The 16,320-nt window shown below is 41.0% G+C and overlaps 1 protein-coding gene across 8 annotated transcripts in view; it reads right to left on the reverse strand.

The window, feature by feature from the left end:
* The window catches only part of SPATA13 (spermatogenesis associated 13), a 147,716-nt gene that overhangs the window by 26,006 nt on the left and 105,390 nt on the right, over positions 1-16,320 (reverse strand). For 6 of the 8 annotated variants that reach the window (XR_010026740.1, XM_063149044.1, XM_063149045.1 and 3 more), the window contains exons 3-4: positions 5,648-6,010; positions 2,436-2,580 (exon numbers count right to left, since the gene is read on the reverse strand). Coding sequence is in view for 7 of the 8 variants with exons in the window: in XM_063149044.1 (XP_063005114.1) it covers positions 2,436-2,580; positions 5,648-6,010 (508 nt within the window). In the remaining variant the exon portion in view is untranslated. Of the gene's footprint in view, positions 1-2,435; positions 2,581-5,647; positions 6,011-7,984; positions 8,137-16,320 lie in introns of those variants that run through there. The other 2 variants (XM_063149051.1, XM_063149050.1) reach the window with 2 other exon arrangements.

Raw genomic sequence — 16,320 nt, forward strand, 5'->3', positions numbered from 1 at the left:
TCAGGCAGTAGTCTAGGTAACTAATATCATTTCATGTGGTTTCCAAACATCAACTGGAAAGGACAACTAAAAATAGAAAAAATAATTCCTGCTCTGTGATAATAAAAGAGCCTCTTTTTTCACAAACTACATTATGGAAGACCTGTTATTCTGTGAGTGGTCCTTCTGGAATCAGGGACTGAGACACCACAGAATCTCAGCAAGAGTCACAGCATTCGACATCTAATTTATCTCAGTGCCTGATCTGGATCATTAAGTGTACTAAGAAGCATACAGCAGAACACACTCCAGACATAGGTTTTAAAGTAGTTCCCAATATTTTACTACAATATAAATTCAAGGAAAACACAACTGGAGTATATATAATTGCCCTGGTTTGAGAGAAGAGGGGGTGGAGCTTTTAGCACTGTTTATTCCATACCACCCACATCATTGCTGGGGGCGTGGTTTTGGCAGGAATAGCGGAACACTGGAAACCAAAGTTTGCCATTTTGCTGGATCTCTCCAGGGAGAAGGTACTGGGATCAGCCAAGTGGATCCAGCCCCTCTCCCTCCCCATCCCTTCAGGTTGCAGCTTTAAGACACGGTGCTGAAGGACAGCAATGATGGGTCTGAGACGCCACTCCAAGGGAACAAAAAGTAACAGAGAGAGGCAGCGGCACAGAGGCGAGCCCAGCTGAGCTACACAGAGCCCAAGCTCCAGAAGAGCCCAACTGGAGCAGCATCAGTGCCAGAGGCAGCTTTGCAGAATGGAACCAGCAAAGCAGAGGTCTGAGGCAGTGCTGCGGCACAACGCGATGATCGCACTTCCAAGGGGTTTGCTTGCCCTACTCCTTCGCTGTTTGCCGACTGCGGTGAGGGAGAACATTAAGCAGCAGAAGCTCTCTTTGACATATCGCCTTTGTGTCCCAAACACCACATGCCCCACATGCAGGAACAGTAATTATACTGCCTTTGTGTGGAGACCACAGCAGGCCATGTCTTCAGGAAGATCTGGAGTTTTTTTCACAGTGCTAAATGCCATTTTTTGTGGGTAGGGCACCCTCTTTTTGCATACTTTTTGCTATTGATGATGCTGTTGTCATTGCAATTTTAGTAAATTGTTATCTTGTAATTTCTCCTTATTGTCCCTCCATTACTGAAAGGGGCAGGGGGAAAGGGAGTGGCTTATTTGGAGCTTAGTTCTCTAAACCAGCTGTCTAAACCAGCACAATAGTGTATCTCAGAATCACAGACTATTCTGAGTTGGAAGGGACCCGCTAAGATCATCAAGTCCAATCCTTAAGTGAATGGCCCATAAGGGGATCAAACCCACAGCCTAGGCATTATCAACACCATGTTCCAACAAACTGAGCTCATCTTACTGGGTATGTCCCTCTTACTGCCATAGTCAGAAATTCTCAAGTCTGCTTCTTGAAGAGCGCCTCCTGAAAAAAACTGTCATGTTCTATTTAAAACAGGAGAATTCAGTTTTAACACATTCTTACGTAAACTAATTTGTAGTTAAAGCATTTTTGGTAGAATTTGGACATCACTGCAGCTAAAACTTAGCTAAGAACCATAGAAGCCAAGTACTGACTTGTAAGCATACACATAATTTTAATAGACATTGAAAATGCTATTTGTTAAGGTTCCTACTTCAGTCATGGGAAGCCTTGATCAAGAAGCTTCAGGGTGAAGGTTCCCAACAGTGTTTTGTTCACTATTAACAGTGAAAGACACAAAGTGAGAATTTTGCTTTTATTTACAAATCTTGCCAGAAGGAAAACAAATGGTGTTAACCCAGGTTGTTCTGGACCCACCTGTGAAGAAATGTTCCACTACATCTAGACTAGTTAATAGACTATTTCTATTAACTCCAGATAGCATTCCATGCTAAGAGTAAACAATTACAGCAAAATTACACAGGACATATCAGCAAGCCTGTTAAAGCACAGTGCTTCCAAAAAAGGCAATTTTTACCAAGAACCTGTCCCTCATGTACCAGAGTTCTGGTTGGACTACACTCATCAGCAAGCCACTTACTGATTTAAGGCTTGCCTATTTAAGTAAAGCTGAATGCATGGCAAACAAAAAATTAAAAATACATGTGTGGTGTGGCTAGGGTTCAGGTATGAACTCAAGCATATTAGAACTTACTTCCTTCATAATCTCTCGACTTTAGGCAAGTATATGACTAAGAGAGCGGAGAATACAGGCATATAAGTGGTACAGAACAATAAACCATAGCAATGTCAAAAAGTAGATGTGAAAAAAAAGTTTTACATGAGAACAGCAGCTACTAGTAAGAAACTCACAAAACAAAGCAACTTAGCTGGGTTTAACTTTGTCACTGAGTTGCTTTGCACTGTTTTGTCCTCCACATTATATACTAAATTCTTGCTTAGCCTGGAGTGTGGCTTTCTGCTCTACACAGTTAAAAATACTCATCTTACCATTAGATGTTCTCATCTGCCGCCTCCGTCCCACGCGGTCCAGACCGATGGGGGTACTTTGTGAGAAGGTGAGTGGCCGGAACCTGGCTGAAACAGCCTTGTACGGGGGCACCTTGTGTGCTGGAACAGGTGGCCGTGCCACAGGCTACCGAGGAAACAGGAAAATCCAGTATTAGTAAAGCTACAGGCAAGTCCAACTGAGCAAAGCTCAGGTATGAAGTAAGGTTTCTCCAGATAGTCCAGGTAATTACATAGGCAGTAAAATCTCCTATGTTGAAGGGACATTGCTTAAACACTGCATACCATGTCCACCAGCATCACAGAACAAGTTTTATTACATTACAGTTCTTTGTTACATTGAAAACTCCTTAGCCTTCTGTTGTGGTCAGACATGCTCTGTAATTTTCATCTTGTAATATGCTTTTCTGAAGACAATCCGAAGGTGGGAGCACCTCCCCTATGAAGACTGGGCTGAGAGAGCTGGGGTTGTTCAGCCTAGAGAAGACAAGGCTCCAGGGAGACCTCACTATGGCTTTTCAGGACCCAAGGAGGTCTACAAGAAAGCTGGAGGGGGACTTTTTACAATAGCATGTAGAGATAGGACAAGGGGGAATAGCTTTCAGCTGAAGGAAGACCAATTTAGATTAATGAAAAGGTTTTCTAGGATGAGGATGGTAAAACACTAGAACAGGTTTTCTGCAGAGGTGGTGGATTTCTGCTTTCATCAGTAAAATGTATTGCGTGTCAGTAAAATAAACAAGACAAAAATAATTGTCCAAATGATGCTCTGTTTTGAGTTCCCAGGAGCCTCGTAAGAAAGAGGTAATACTAAGTTTATTATTAACATTATCTCAAAGCCATTTTCTTTGGATAAATCATTCATTTCTTAAATTACGATTGGAAAACCTGCCCCTGTTTTATTTGCAAATTGAGTCTGATTTTATGTTGTCTGTGAACAATGCCACATTAGCCAGGCTGAATAATCTTGCATAAGCATTCAACATAATAAACAACCAGGCTTCAGCACATGAACTTCAGAGAAACTCAGCTTTAGATCTTCTCTTATTGTTCAGTTGTTACTGTTCTTCTATCAGGTAATCTGAAACATCTGGGATGGTTTTTAATGAACTATCTCTTGACACTCTGTTACGAAACCCATGACAGTATTGTTTGAAAATGTTTTCTCACACCTAAGCTGTCAGACCAGAACAAAATACAGCAAAAAGGAATTAGTTTTGTACTTTTCAAATATTCCCAAGGGTTTTCAAAGCTTTAAAAAAAAATCACCAGTGTGAAGAGCAGTCTTTGACAGCCCCACATACTTCTAGGGCATATATGCCTGTTTGTTGAGTCCTTTTTCACATTCCAGCTAAAAGTTTACTTTTTACTATGACTGCCAAAAACCTCAATGTGTATGGAATATGATTCATCTACAACCTCATCTTTAAACATAATTTCCTAAGTGCCTTATCAGTATACCAGGATCCTTCACCACAAAAAGTCTGATTTGTTGTATCAAATAGCTAATAAAAGTCATGGCAACTACGGTATGCAAATAACTGGCTGAGTAAGTAAAAAAAGCTATTTATTTCTGGGCAATTAAAATTTTCTTATAAGTCTTCAGTCCAAATCCTTTCCCTGGACAGACATGGATGTGTGGCAGCCCTGGGAAATTGGCCCGGGAAGGCCATAATTTGGTTTAATGATGTTGGGAATGCTTCATCATTTTGGTCTTGACCACAGTGGTCCAGCAATGTGCTAACTTAAACCCCAGCCAAGCTGTTATGGCAGCACTGGAGCATGGAAAGAGTCAACTCAAAAAGCTGCCTTGATGTATGTTCCTTCACTATTAAACTGATGTGAACAAGGTTTCAAAAGAGATCACTCCGGTGTCAGCACTAAATGAAGGGCCTGGAGAGTATTTAATCCCTTACACGGTACAGCAAGTTGCCCATACTTACTATCTCTTGAAATCCATCTATTATTCTTGAGTAAGATGGCATAGAATTTACAATAACAATTTTCCTCTTTTTTTTAACCTTCCAAATTAAGAAATACAATTAATTTTAAAATATCTTAATTACGTATGATTTGAAACACAGGCCTTAGCCTGGGTAAAAGGTTCACTGGCTTCAGCTGGAGTTTTGCTTTAAGATGCATTTTTTCATCAGGGACTTATAAAGAAAAAGTATGTAATACACAATAACAGTGTTCATGTTACAAAATGTTTTTCACAGGAAACTGAAAAGCCTGACATTGTTCCAGCACTTTACTATCAGTAAACTTCCCAGTGGTAGATGAAGTGGCTTGAGAAAGACTAACAGGACTCAAATTTCATTAATAACCACCAGAATCAATTTTTTTGAGGATGCAAATACTAATTCTTTTTTCTGTTGCTTTATCAGCTTGACAATTGCTTTAGGCAGAAGTCCTCCAGCTTCCAGGGAAAGCAGAAAATACCTGATGAGTGCAGTCTTACAAAAGCTGAAGCTCTGCAACCAAATGCAAGATGGGGCGACGACTACCAACACAACAGTAAGTTCCTCTACACATTGTACTTGCTCAGCACTACCTCCAGGGAGAAAGGAGCAATTTTTACCCTTCAGAAGTTTTTAATTTCTCACTCTTTTACTTAAGCCAGCAGAGATGGCAAATATAGGTACTGTTCAAGAATACACTGCTTGCTAATAGGTTTCCTACCTTTGTTTCATCTGATCAATTTAGTAGATCAGATGAATTTAGATCAAATCAACCAAGATTTTAACACCATTTATAAAGCCACAATTTTGTGAACAGGCTTGCTTTTGGATAATTTGAAATGATCAATAAATAATGTGTTATCATTCTCTCTGATTGTACTATTCTGTTCCTCAGGCCCTCTATAAGGAGACTAAACACACATCTGTTTTACACACAAATAAGCCCATATAGTCAAACATAAGACATAATGACCATGCCAAGAAAGAAATCAGATTAATTTAAAATACAGAAAAGATGATCCCAAAGTCAGTATCAGGTTTGTTCCATGCTGTATTTTTAGCAAGAAGACAAAGTAATTAGTGACCAGGAAAGCAATATTCTAAGTACACGATGTCAGCTTGACAAAAGGGAAGGAAGAGAAGGAAGCATCCATTCTATTTTCTAGGCTGAAGATAGAGACAAGGAAGTGAAAGGGTCTTTTGCAGTTTGCAGAGCACATCTGTTTATCTTACTTGTGTCAGCAGATTTTCTCTCTCTTCTGCTTGATCATCTCCATAGAAATTGACCCCACCTATTACGGAGATGGGTCTTCTCTTCCTCCCTCTGTGGTAGCCTACAGTACTGCTTTGGATCCCAGACCCAAGGGATGCCAGTCTCGGCTGATATTCTCCATCTGTGCAGTCTGTGCTCTCAGACTCCACTGCAACTGCATCTTCTGGTATAGACAAACTTCGGATCGCCATCTGGCCATAGTCTGAGAGAGGTCTGGGCCGGGATCTTTTTCCAGAGCCCCATTTCCTTGGTGTGACTTTTTGTGAGTCTGCCTTTTCTTCCTCCTGGGATGTGGACCTCTTCCAGTGGTCATCAGAAACAACCTTTTTAAATGTGAACAAGTCAAATAAGCCATAGAATTTTCTGACAGTTAATAATTTGTGCGTTTGTCATATGTCAGGTCAACTTAACATGTCTAAAACAGAAGGAGTTACCATAAATACAATAAATGCAATTGACAATTCAGGAAGAGATAACTTTGCAAAGCAGAGACATCATGATGCTTGTGCTGAGTAAGGCAAGCACCCAACAATCAGTACCTCTTTGGCAAACCAGACTAATAACACTAAAAACTGACCTATTACCTCAGCAGTACAGATAGGTCCTATCACAGACACTGAACTCATGGAATAGTACCTTAGAAAGACAGCTCTGTGCTCACAGAACTTTTTTCTACGCACAAGTTGGATATCACAGGTAACACCAGTAAATATAACTCAGCTGTGCTTTCGGACTTTTTACTAAGGCTTGTAGCAACAGGACAAGGGGCAACAATTTTAAACTGAAAGAAGGTGGGTTTAGATTACATATTATGAAGACATTCTTCACCATCAGGTGGTGAGGCACCAGAACAGGGTGCCCAGGGAAGCTGTGCATGCTTCAACCCTGGTATTGTCCAAGGCCAGGCTGGATGGGGCTCTGGGCAACCTGGTCTAGTGAAAGGTGTCCCTGTCCATGGCTGGTGAGCTAGAACTGAATGATCTTTAAGGTCCCTTCAAGCCAACCCATCCTATGATATTTCTCTGTTCCACCTCTGTTCAGTGATGAAAACAAACAGCAAGGCTGCATTTTGACCGCTTGCAGATCCATGTAACTGTAATCTGATGCCAGACTGGGCAGTCACGCTCCCTCCTACCACTCACTCCCACAATGCCACTTGGTCAGATCTAGAGATTCTGCAGCCAGGAGTGAATTAGGTGAGCGAGCTTGTCCAGTTTGGAAAGGAGAAGCTCACTTTCCATATGCTCTGGGAGGTTCAAGATTGTATCGGAGATGTATTATAGCACAAACACAGGTAAAAAACTATGGGCTTAGATAGGAGGCTTGGAAAATGAGCATGTTTTTCCTATTTAACAGCACACCTGGCTCACAGAGAATGCCTGCAACTATCACAACTGCAGTGGTATTACAAGTTTGGAAATAAAATAACCTCAGCTAAATACTTGATAGAGGGAACATTTTTAAGCATTTGAAGTAATACTGTTGTAATTTTTTCTAGCAAAACCCTTGCAAATTTTCAGAAAAAAAATCTGCACACAAAAATTTCTGTTCACTTTTCCCTCAAATTTCTGATTTCTTGGTGTTTCTCGGCTTTTCCCAGCTCCTTCATAAAAATAGAAAAGAGAGAAAGCTAGTAAGTATTCCAAAACAGAAAAGCATAATTTTGTCTCTCTCTAACTATATTTTGTTCATCTGTTCCAGATCAGATGAAGGCATTCCAGATACTGAATAACCAAAGCAAGCATGCAGCCCAGAAGCAGCCTTTTGCAATGATGTCTGTGCCAGAGGATTTATCTTCTGGCACCTTTTTGTCTACCTGTCATTTTCAGCCAGGCCACTACCAATCTAATGACTCTTTTTAAGCCTCGTGATACAGTGGGCAGATGTTGCTTTTTGTTTGAAAGACAGGTTAAGATTAATTCCATGGTATGAAAGCACTTCAGCCAGTAAGCAGAGTTACTAAACAGTCGATATTTTAACATGATTACTGCAATTATGAAAATGATACTTTTCAAATATTCCCAAGTATATTGTTCTACATTCAATTATTTCACTTACAGCATGACATTTATTCTAAATAGAGTACTTTAAAAAAAAATTGTTTCTATACCTGTCATTCAAGCAAGAACTTCAGGTTCTCTACAAATTTGTGTTCAGGATCAGTTTTAACAGTACATTTAATGAAGCAGAGAGTCACTCCCCGGCTGATGCATTAACACAGCTTCAGCAAAGCTGTCCCTTAAGCACAGCCCCTCCAAGACTCAGCAGCAAAGTCACAGGTTAAATAAGGTTCTTACCTCAGAATCAGACACAGGTAAAGGGTCTCCACATATGCAGTGACTGAGAAAGGAGCTCATGAGAGTCATTTTCTGTTTTTGTTTCGCAAAGTCTCGTCCATAAGAGCTACAAATGTGAGCACACTCTCTGCATAACCAGTCAGGCAAAGTTCATACCATGGTCCTGTACTTTTAGACTGAGGAAGGACACGTCACACGTCATCTCATAATCTGCTGCTTACACCCTTATCTTGAGCAATAACATTTGCAGAGGACTGCTTGCATTCTGCAGGACTCCACCTTAAGTAGTGATCCAAATGACAGCCAGATTAATCTCTGCTGTACAACAAACAATGCTGAAGGATGTGTATTTTTAGTCTTAGATCTATAAACTGCACTGTAAAATACTAAAAGAGAAAGCATAACCCTGTCACTACAAAAAACAGGGTAAACCAGGCTGATAATCTCACATTCCTCTAAGTGGCCTGCTCAAGCAGGACCTTATCAAGTGACCACTCACTAGCAGGAATAAAAATATCCAGTACACAACTCACAGGCTCCAGTACTGCAGTAACTTAAGCATAAGTGTGATTCTTGACATCAAGGAAAAAATTCTGAGGAAACAATTGTACTCTACCTATGACTGGCTTTATATGGTGCACCACTGCTGACCTCAAATTACCTTCTCCTAATGAATCTTTTATAAGTGAAAGCAGGTTGATGTTGTGCAATTATTACTGGGAACATCTACAGATGTCTAGAGATAGACATGGCACTTCATATAGGATGAAAATCAAAATCTCATGCACTGGCTCATGCATTTTAAGTGCTGGTCAAAAATTTCAAGGCATTTTGAGATTTCTGAGAAGTTAAGGTCTAAGATTAATCCACATTGGATTTTCTGAAATTCATACCTGCTAGTCTAGCAACACCAATACTAGAAATCAAGATTATTTATCTTGCCTTTTAGGCTGTATCCTCAGTTAGGTTTCTTCTGAGAGTGCAAATGCAAACAGCTCTGCTTGTTTGTGCTGATGCAAATGAATTAATTTTATCTGGATAACTAAATTCCTACAACAGCAAACTAGTTAAATCATTGTATTTCAACTGCTTTCCTTATTCCTGACAGCACTGTATATACAAATACAACCATTTAAAATGAATATCTACTTCAATCCAGGTTACACTTATATTTGCTATTGATCCCTTTCAATATGTCACTCTTAGCTGCAGATTCCTGCTTTTTAATTTCAATTCTGCAATGGAGCTGTCTGTACATTAACTAGATAATAAAGCTGTCATCATAGCCAGGAGAAATCTAGAATGAAATTTTGTTGCCTGAACATAAACACCCAGGGCTATTTCAAACGTCCAAAGGAATCTAAGACATCTCCACGTGCCATGCATCATGCAAGTATGACACAGGGAGGCTTGGGCCATCCAGAAGCAGCTCCTGGGGACAAAGGGAAGCCTGTCATGACATCTCCAGCAGTGCAGGATCTTTTATGTTCCAGGAATCAAGCTGAGCCCCTAAACAAGAGCATCAGCCAAGCCTACTGAGTGACCAGCCAGGCAGCACTACAGGCAGGAACCAGTTGTCAACTGGATTGCAGGTGGGTTTAGATGGAGCTACAACTATGTTCCCTAGTGCTGCAGACTGCCCTGCTTGGTCCCCACCTCCTGCTCCAAAAATGTGCAGCTTCACCACGAGGTTTTTTCCAGCTGTCTTTGATAGCTGCTCCTCACTTCATTTGACAGCTATTTTTAGTTGGGCTCAACTCCAGGTGCCACATTCAGGTGTGCTGTTAAGGCTGTGTTCCCCAGGACCCTCTGACCACACCCAGCAGGCCACAGTGGGAGCTCTCCCAGGCTGTTCCCAGGTAAACAATGACACCACAGAGTCTGTGCCCAGCCAGACCAAACCCCTCCCATGCCTGGGCCCAGACTGATTTCCCAATCCAGCTACAGCAACTTCAAGGACTCAATAATGATCTCACTCAGCTCAACTTGGCCCTGGTACAACCCTGTTCCATTTAATGGCACATGACTGCTATTGGCATTCCCTGTGCTCATTAATAACCAAGGTAAGCAACATCAGCATCAGGTGTTTAATCACTGAAATCTTAGCTTAGTCTTTAGAGCCCGGTTCTCCAGCTATTACTCAGACCACTGTGTACTTTTGATATATTCAGCACTCAGAACTGATTTCAGAGGAAGTGCTGCCCAAGGAGCACAAGACCTGAATTGCACAGTACTGATAAAATGTTGCTTATGCGGATGCAACTTTTATCAGTGATATGGCAAAGCAATTGCCAGTACCTGAAATTGCATGGCAGGACTTCTGCTGGTGCAGTTACACCAACCATGAATAACCCTTCATCCTCTATACCTGACCCCATTCTCTGCTGCAGAGAAAGCCCAAACTACAAGTCTGACCCAACAGAAAATGCTGCTGGTCAGCCTCCTGCTGTTGGGACACTTTTGAGGGCTGACACCATGATAGCAAAGGAAAAACAAGCTCCGATTTTTTTGGGTTTTTTTTGCTCAACGTGTTTAGCCAATAAACTCCCTAATTAAAATCCCCACTTTATAAAGGTCTTGATGACGTGTACATTGCTGAGAGTCCTTGACCATTAATCTGCATTTCAACCCCTACTGTTACCTATTCAGATTTTCAAAATTTAACCTTTAAGTTCCGAATGCAGTGATGTTCCATAACATGCACATACAGACAATTTCAAAGGTGTAAGGGGACACTTCTCGCCTGAAAAGTTTTCCCTACCTGATAATCTTCTGGGAAGTCACAAGCAGGTACATCTTGGACAAAGACCCCCAGCATTCCTCTTCCCCAGGGAAAAGAGCATCTTCTGCTTTTTTTTTTTTTTTTTTTTTTTTGGGAGGGGAGGGTTTTTTTGTTTTCCTTAGCTACACAGTAAGTTGCAATACTTCTTCTTCTGTTATCGCTGCATATTTGAGCTGCCTGGCTGAAATGTAATTTTGCTAACAACTACTGCCTTTTTCTAACCCACAGAAAACAGAAAATCAAAATCTAATAATGTCTTTACAAGAATGCATATTAATTTCCAAATGCAATTTATTGAAAGGTGTGATAAATTAAACGGATGATGATTCTGACTGAGAATAAATTATGAGGAAAACCTGAGTAGGCTGAGAAGTTTCAGAACACAATTACTACATCTTCTCAGTGAAAAGTTTTGATGGGTAATAGTCGTGCTCTTCTGCAAATGACAAGGCTTGAAACTATCACAATACTTGTGCTAGGTCATGTAGGTATCTTTTTATTTTGAGCAAGAAGATACATTTCTGCATATATTTAGGGATCTATATAAAAATGTACAAATTTCTTTCACTAGCAATGACAGCTATATAAAATATTTTAATTGGTGACTATAAAACAGCTATTATTTCTGTATAGCACAGCAACTGCCAAATCTTAGGAACTCAACAGTAATATTAGAAGTGGCTTTTCAGTTTATACAAGCCACCAAACATAAAAAGGGCCAAGATATTGTGACCTAGTGGATATAAATTACTTCAACACCTTGACCTAACAGAGTAAAAGTCTGGACATGTCTCCACCTAGGTACATGATAAAAAGAAACCGCTGCACTTTTTCTTGCTGATAAATAGCAGTTGGGAGAGCATTAGTTGAAGTTCATTTATCACTAATACCAAATGAGGTTAAAAGCTTGTTTTATGTTTCATGGACGCGATCAATATTTTAGTTTTTCTGCAAACTGTTGCGACAGACACAGATTATGAAACTGTGGATAAATAAAGTATCCCAGAGAAAATTTATTCATTGCTTTCTTTCTAGGTTTTATAAAAAGATTCTGAAGTTTCAAGAGAGCCCAGTGATCCCCTATTGATCCAACAGAGACAATTTCAAACAGCAATACCATGGAAATGACTGCTTTTACTGCAGAAGAAAGCACACTTTCAGTAATTACATCTTCAATCACAAACAAACAAGAATTATTAAACCAGTCCAATTCAAGAAAATTTCCATCTATTCCTTTGTAATTAAATGCAAATTGCATTATATTCTTTTTCTTTACATCCCTCTGCCTCCTCTGCCACTAACATCTTTTCTTTGCAATTGGCCTTTGCGAAGACCCCACATAAATGCATTGATTATCTATCCCTGGAACATCAAGGGCAATTTGACCAGTGGTCTGCAAGACAGCAAAACACAATCTGTGAAACAACTGCAAAAAATACCTGCTTAAATTACACTTATATACACAAGCAAAGCAGAGGCAATCAATACAATACAACCATGGCCAACATCTACATACATTTTAGCTGCTTGGAGGATAACCTCCCTTTTCTTTTCCCCTTCCTCTCCTCAAAAAAAAATATTGTGTGGAGCCACAGCTGAAAATTTTGCAAAGCACTGCTTCTGATGGGGACTCCCTAAAGGAATACCACTGTACTACACCAGTATAAACTCACAGAATAGATGCAGGAAATACTATGCATTTCAGTAAAGAAAAACAACATTACTGTGCCCTGTGACATAGCAAAAGCAACCCCCTTAGCAACACAAACTGCTGTGGTGAAACACTAATTTTAGAAGTTTTAAAAATTGGGAAAAAAATTTATATAATTTTCCACTTGGGATCTGTGAACACCAAAGCAATTGTGGTGTTCTAACTAACAAATACACCTATAAAACCACATTAAGAAATCAGGCTATATAGATACAAAGAAAATTTAGCCATCTATTTTCTAAGGCCTTTTAATGCAGGTTTGCTTCATTTAACCTGATCCTTGAAAGCCTGCTTATCACAATCAGTGATAAAGCATAAAGCTTTCCCTCTCAGCAATATGCTTCACCAAGATTAGCGAGTTCACCTTGGTAATATCCACATTTTACAGATAAGGAACAGATACAAAGCACTTAAGTCATGTAGAAGCATAGGGCAGGACTGGAAATGACAAGCGGATCTCATGATTCTCAAATCTGTTCCTCAGCCTCAAGGATTTCCTTCATCCTCTCCTCTAATTCATTTCCAAATCCAAATCAGCTAACATACTTCCAAATGGCACAGGGGAGGAGTTTGCAGGGAAATGTACTTCCTTTGTAGAAATAGTCTTATCAGTCATATAAAAATGCAAATGTGCTAAAACCAGAAAACTGTTTCCTCTAGTTTTTTGGTGACTCAATACTTGAGGATGGTGGATGATGCTCTTATACTGTCCAGTCTTTCCTTCAGTATCTGAACTGGAACTGCAAACTTGTGGTGTATAGTGAAGGGGTATTCATATTCTCTGCTTCTTTTAGATGTATAGATATTAATAAAGCCTAAATAAATCCCTACATATTTTCGGAATTGACTCAGAACACCCCAGAACAAGTAGCAGGTTAAAAAAAAACCCCTTCATTTGGCAAAATGAGTGACTTTTTTTCTTCTTTCAGGCTATCTTTGTAATACCCACTGGCAGATCTCAAATGATTACCACAGGTTGGAAGCGGAACTTCATGTTAACAAAGCAAAACTTAAAAAGCCGTAAGCCTCTGCCTCTCTTCAGAGTCTCTCCAAAATGAGGTCCTCTGGTTCCTCACTCTCTCCACCCTTTCAGAGCAAAGCTTCACTGTCCCTGCCCAAGCCCAAGCCCTGCCCTCAGCAAGTCCCAGCAGCAGACACAAACCCCAGCCTGGGAGGGGAGGAGCTGCCTTGGGCAGCTCTGCCAATTATTACTTCCCAGAGAATGGGGCGGGGGCAAGGCTGCTGGGCTCTCCCCCAACACTGGGCTGGTCTCCCAGCCTGCCACAGCATCCTGGCACCAGCACCATGGCAGCCTCCAGACGTCAGAAAGGGAAAATGCACGTGGCTCAGGGGAGATTCTGCAGCTGCCTCTGCTCACTTTGGAAATCTCACCCACCTAGCATTGAGATGGATTCTCAGTGCCAACAACTCAACACTGTGTTTGATGTAAGAAACCAAATCACATGAGCACAGTGCTGTTCTGCTTTCTGGGGCACTATTTATTACTCCTGATCCCAGGGTGAGCAACACCTGGGTATTAATGAGGTGCCACTGGACAGCTACAGCAGAGTCAAATATGGGACGCTCTGGAAAGGCAAAGATGCACAAATGCAATAAAGAAAGGGTGCAGCTTGCCCCAGGGTAACTGCAGTGAAGCCCCCCTGAGCTCTCCCTGTCACCATCCAAACCATTTCTGAGAGAATGACAGTAACTCCTATCTCCTATATTATCCTACAGTTTTCAGAAATGGCTAATTTTATTAAGAACTGCAGAGTTACTTGGTCTAAAATTCAGGCCAATCCAGAATTCAGATTATTGTCATGACTGCTTTGTTTTTCTTCTTCCTAGTTGCAGATACAGCAACAAATGATTATGGGCTGCACCCAAGGGATGACAGCTCTGCTGCTGAGAGTTGAAAGAGTTTTTGCAGCTATAGGAAGATATTCCTGTCATTTGAGGGCTCCCTGCTACATTATTGCAGCAATGGATTCTGCAATCTAGGCTTGTAGCAATGAGCAGTGGCATCTAGTCTAGCTCTGGGCAAATGCATCTGGAAGTCACTCACTGAGTGACTGTGTGGACATGTTGTGAAAGCACCCTGACTTGTGCAGAGCAGCTCAGAGTTTAGTGCAAATCCAGTGTTGTTTGGTCTAACTGAAACCTCAGTTTTCTGTAAGAAGCTCTTCAGACCCTGTGTCAGGGTTCTGCTGCTCTGTCTCCAGGCGCTGTAGTCAGCAAGACCAGAGTGCCACTGGAGTGGTGAGCCCTCACTCCAAATTACAAGCCCCTTAGGAGTAAACCCACTTTAAGAAATTTCCCCCACTACTTCACCTAATTATCCCTCACAGTTTATCATATTTATGGTAATACACATTAGGTTGATTAAGCTACACTCTAAACTGCACATGGATGAACCAGAGGTGAATAAGTCCAAAAAGAAGAGTTCAGAGAGCTGAAAGCAGCTAGCTCCCAGCAGGTGTGCTCATGCCCAGCCCCACAGCACTCAGGACCTTGAGGCATGTACTACAGATGATCACCCTCAGATCCTGGCTGCTGCTTGCTCCTTGCAGGCATTGAACACGACCACATCCAGCTCCCACCCTTTGGTCCTTCACTGTGAGGACACTTTTTGAAGCTAGAAATAGTGAGGACAAACAGTGAGGACATATCTGAGTCCCCACCCCTAAAGGCCTTCTTCCTCTTCATCTTTACAAGCTGTCCTCCAAGTTAAACCCTGTGTGCTCAATATTCAGAGTCCAGAGACCTATCCAGGACACACCAGCTCAACTTCGCCAACAGCTGAGCACTGGGCACTTTATGATGTGGACTAGCTAGGACCAGTGACTTTTATACGGCATGAACATAAATGAGTTGACAGACAGGTCTTAGAACATGTAAAATATTGTCTGCAAATAAACTGTGACTCAATCGTAATTACAGCAGAGTTGCCTCTTCACTGTAATTTATCATGCACTTATGGTCATGCAGATAAGGTACTCAAGTAATAAAAAGTCTGGTGTACTGTGAAGCCAGATGCCAGCAAGGCAACCTAAATACCACCTGATCTAAGAGTTTGTGAAAGACTAGGTGAAATGTCAAGTAACTCGACTCTTACTTTTTTGTAACAAATTCAGAACAGTATTTTGTTCAGGCAGCTTTAGTGGCTGACACATGCCAGTCTGAAACAGACTAAGTTTTCATTATTCCAGTGACATGGGGCTCTTCCTTCATGAAAGCAAAGACTATGTGAAACACTCCACACAAGTACAAGCTTGTATTTAATCATCTCCTCGTGCCATTTAAAAGCAACCTATTGAATGTAAATGACAGTAGCATGAAGCAGACAGTGGCAAAGCATGGGATGTCACAGGTGAGCTTTGGTGACTCACACCTCTGTAGCCTCAGAAGTGCTGAGGCACGGATCCATGCTGCACTTAATTAGCTCTTCCCTGGGAAACAACCTCTGTCAGGACCAAAACCCAAGAAATTTCCCCTGCTTCAATCCAAATCCTGCATTTTAGTGAAACCAACAAAGAGAAGTGACAGGATCTCAAGACTCAATCATGTAAGGAAAAAAAACCAACGCAAAATATCAATTCTGATGAACAAATAGATGCCCTTGCAGGAATACTGCAAAATCAGCTTTACAGTAGTGGGGAAACATAAGGTAGAAATATTTAGTTTCCATATTTGGGAAAATATAGAGATGGTCCAAATTACCACAGATTTCATTTGCTGACTAATCTATCAGATGAGTGAGTAAGGAAATAAACTATACTTGCTTCCAGCTACAGCAGCCAGTCCCGAAAAGAGAATTATTTGAGCCTGAGGACCTTCTAAGCT

This window comes from Melospiza melodia, chromosome 2, assembly GCF_035770615.1.
Source record: "Melospiza melodia melodia isolate bMelMel2 chromosome 2, bMelMel2.pri, whole genome shotgun sequence".
Classification (NCBI taxonomy): Eukaryota; Metazoa; Chordata; class Aves; order Passeriformes; family Passerellidae; genus Melospiza; species Melospiza melodia.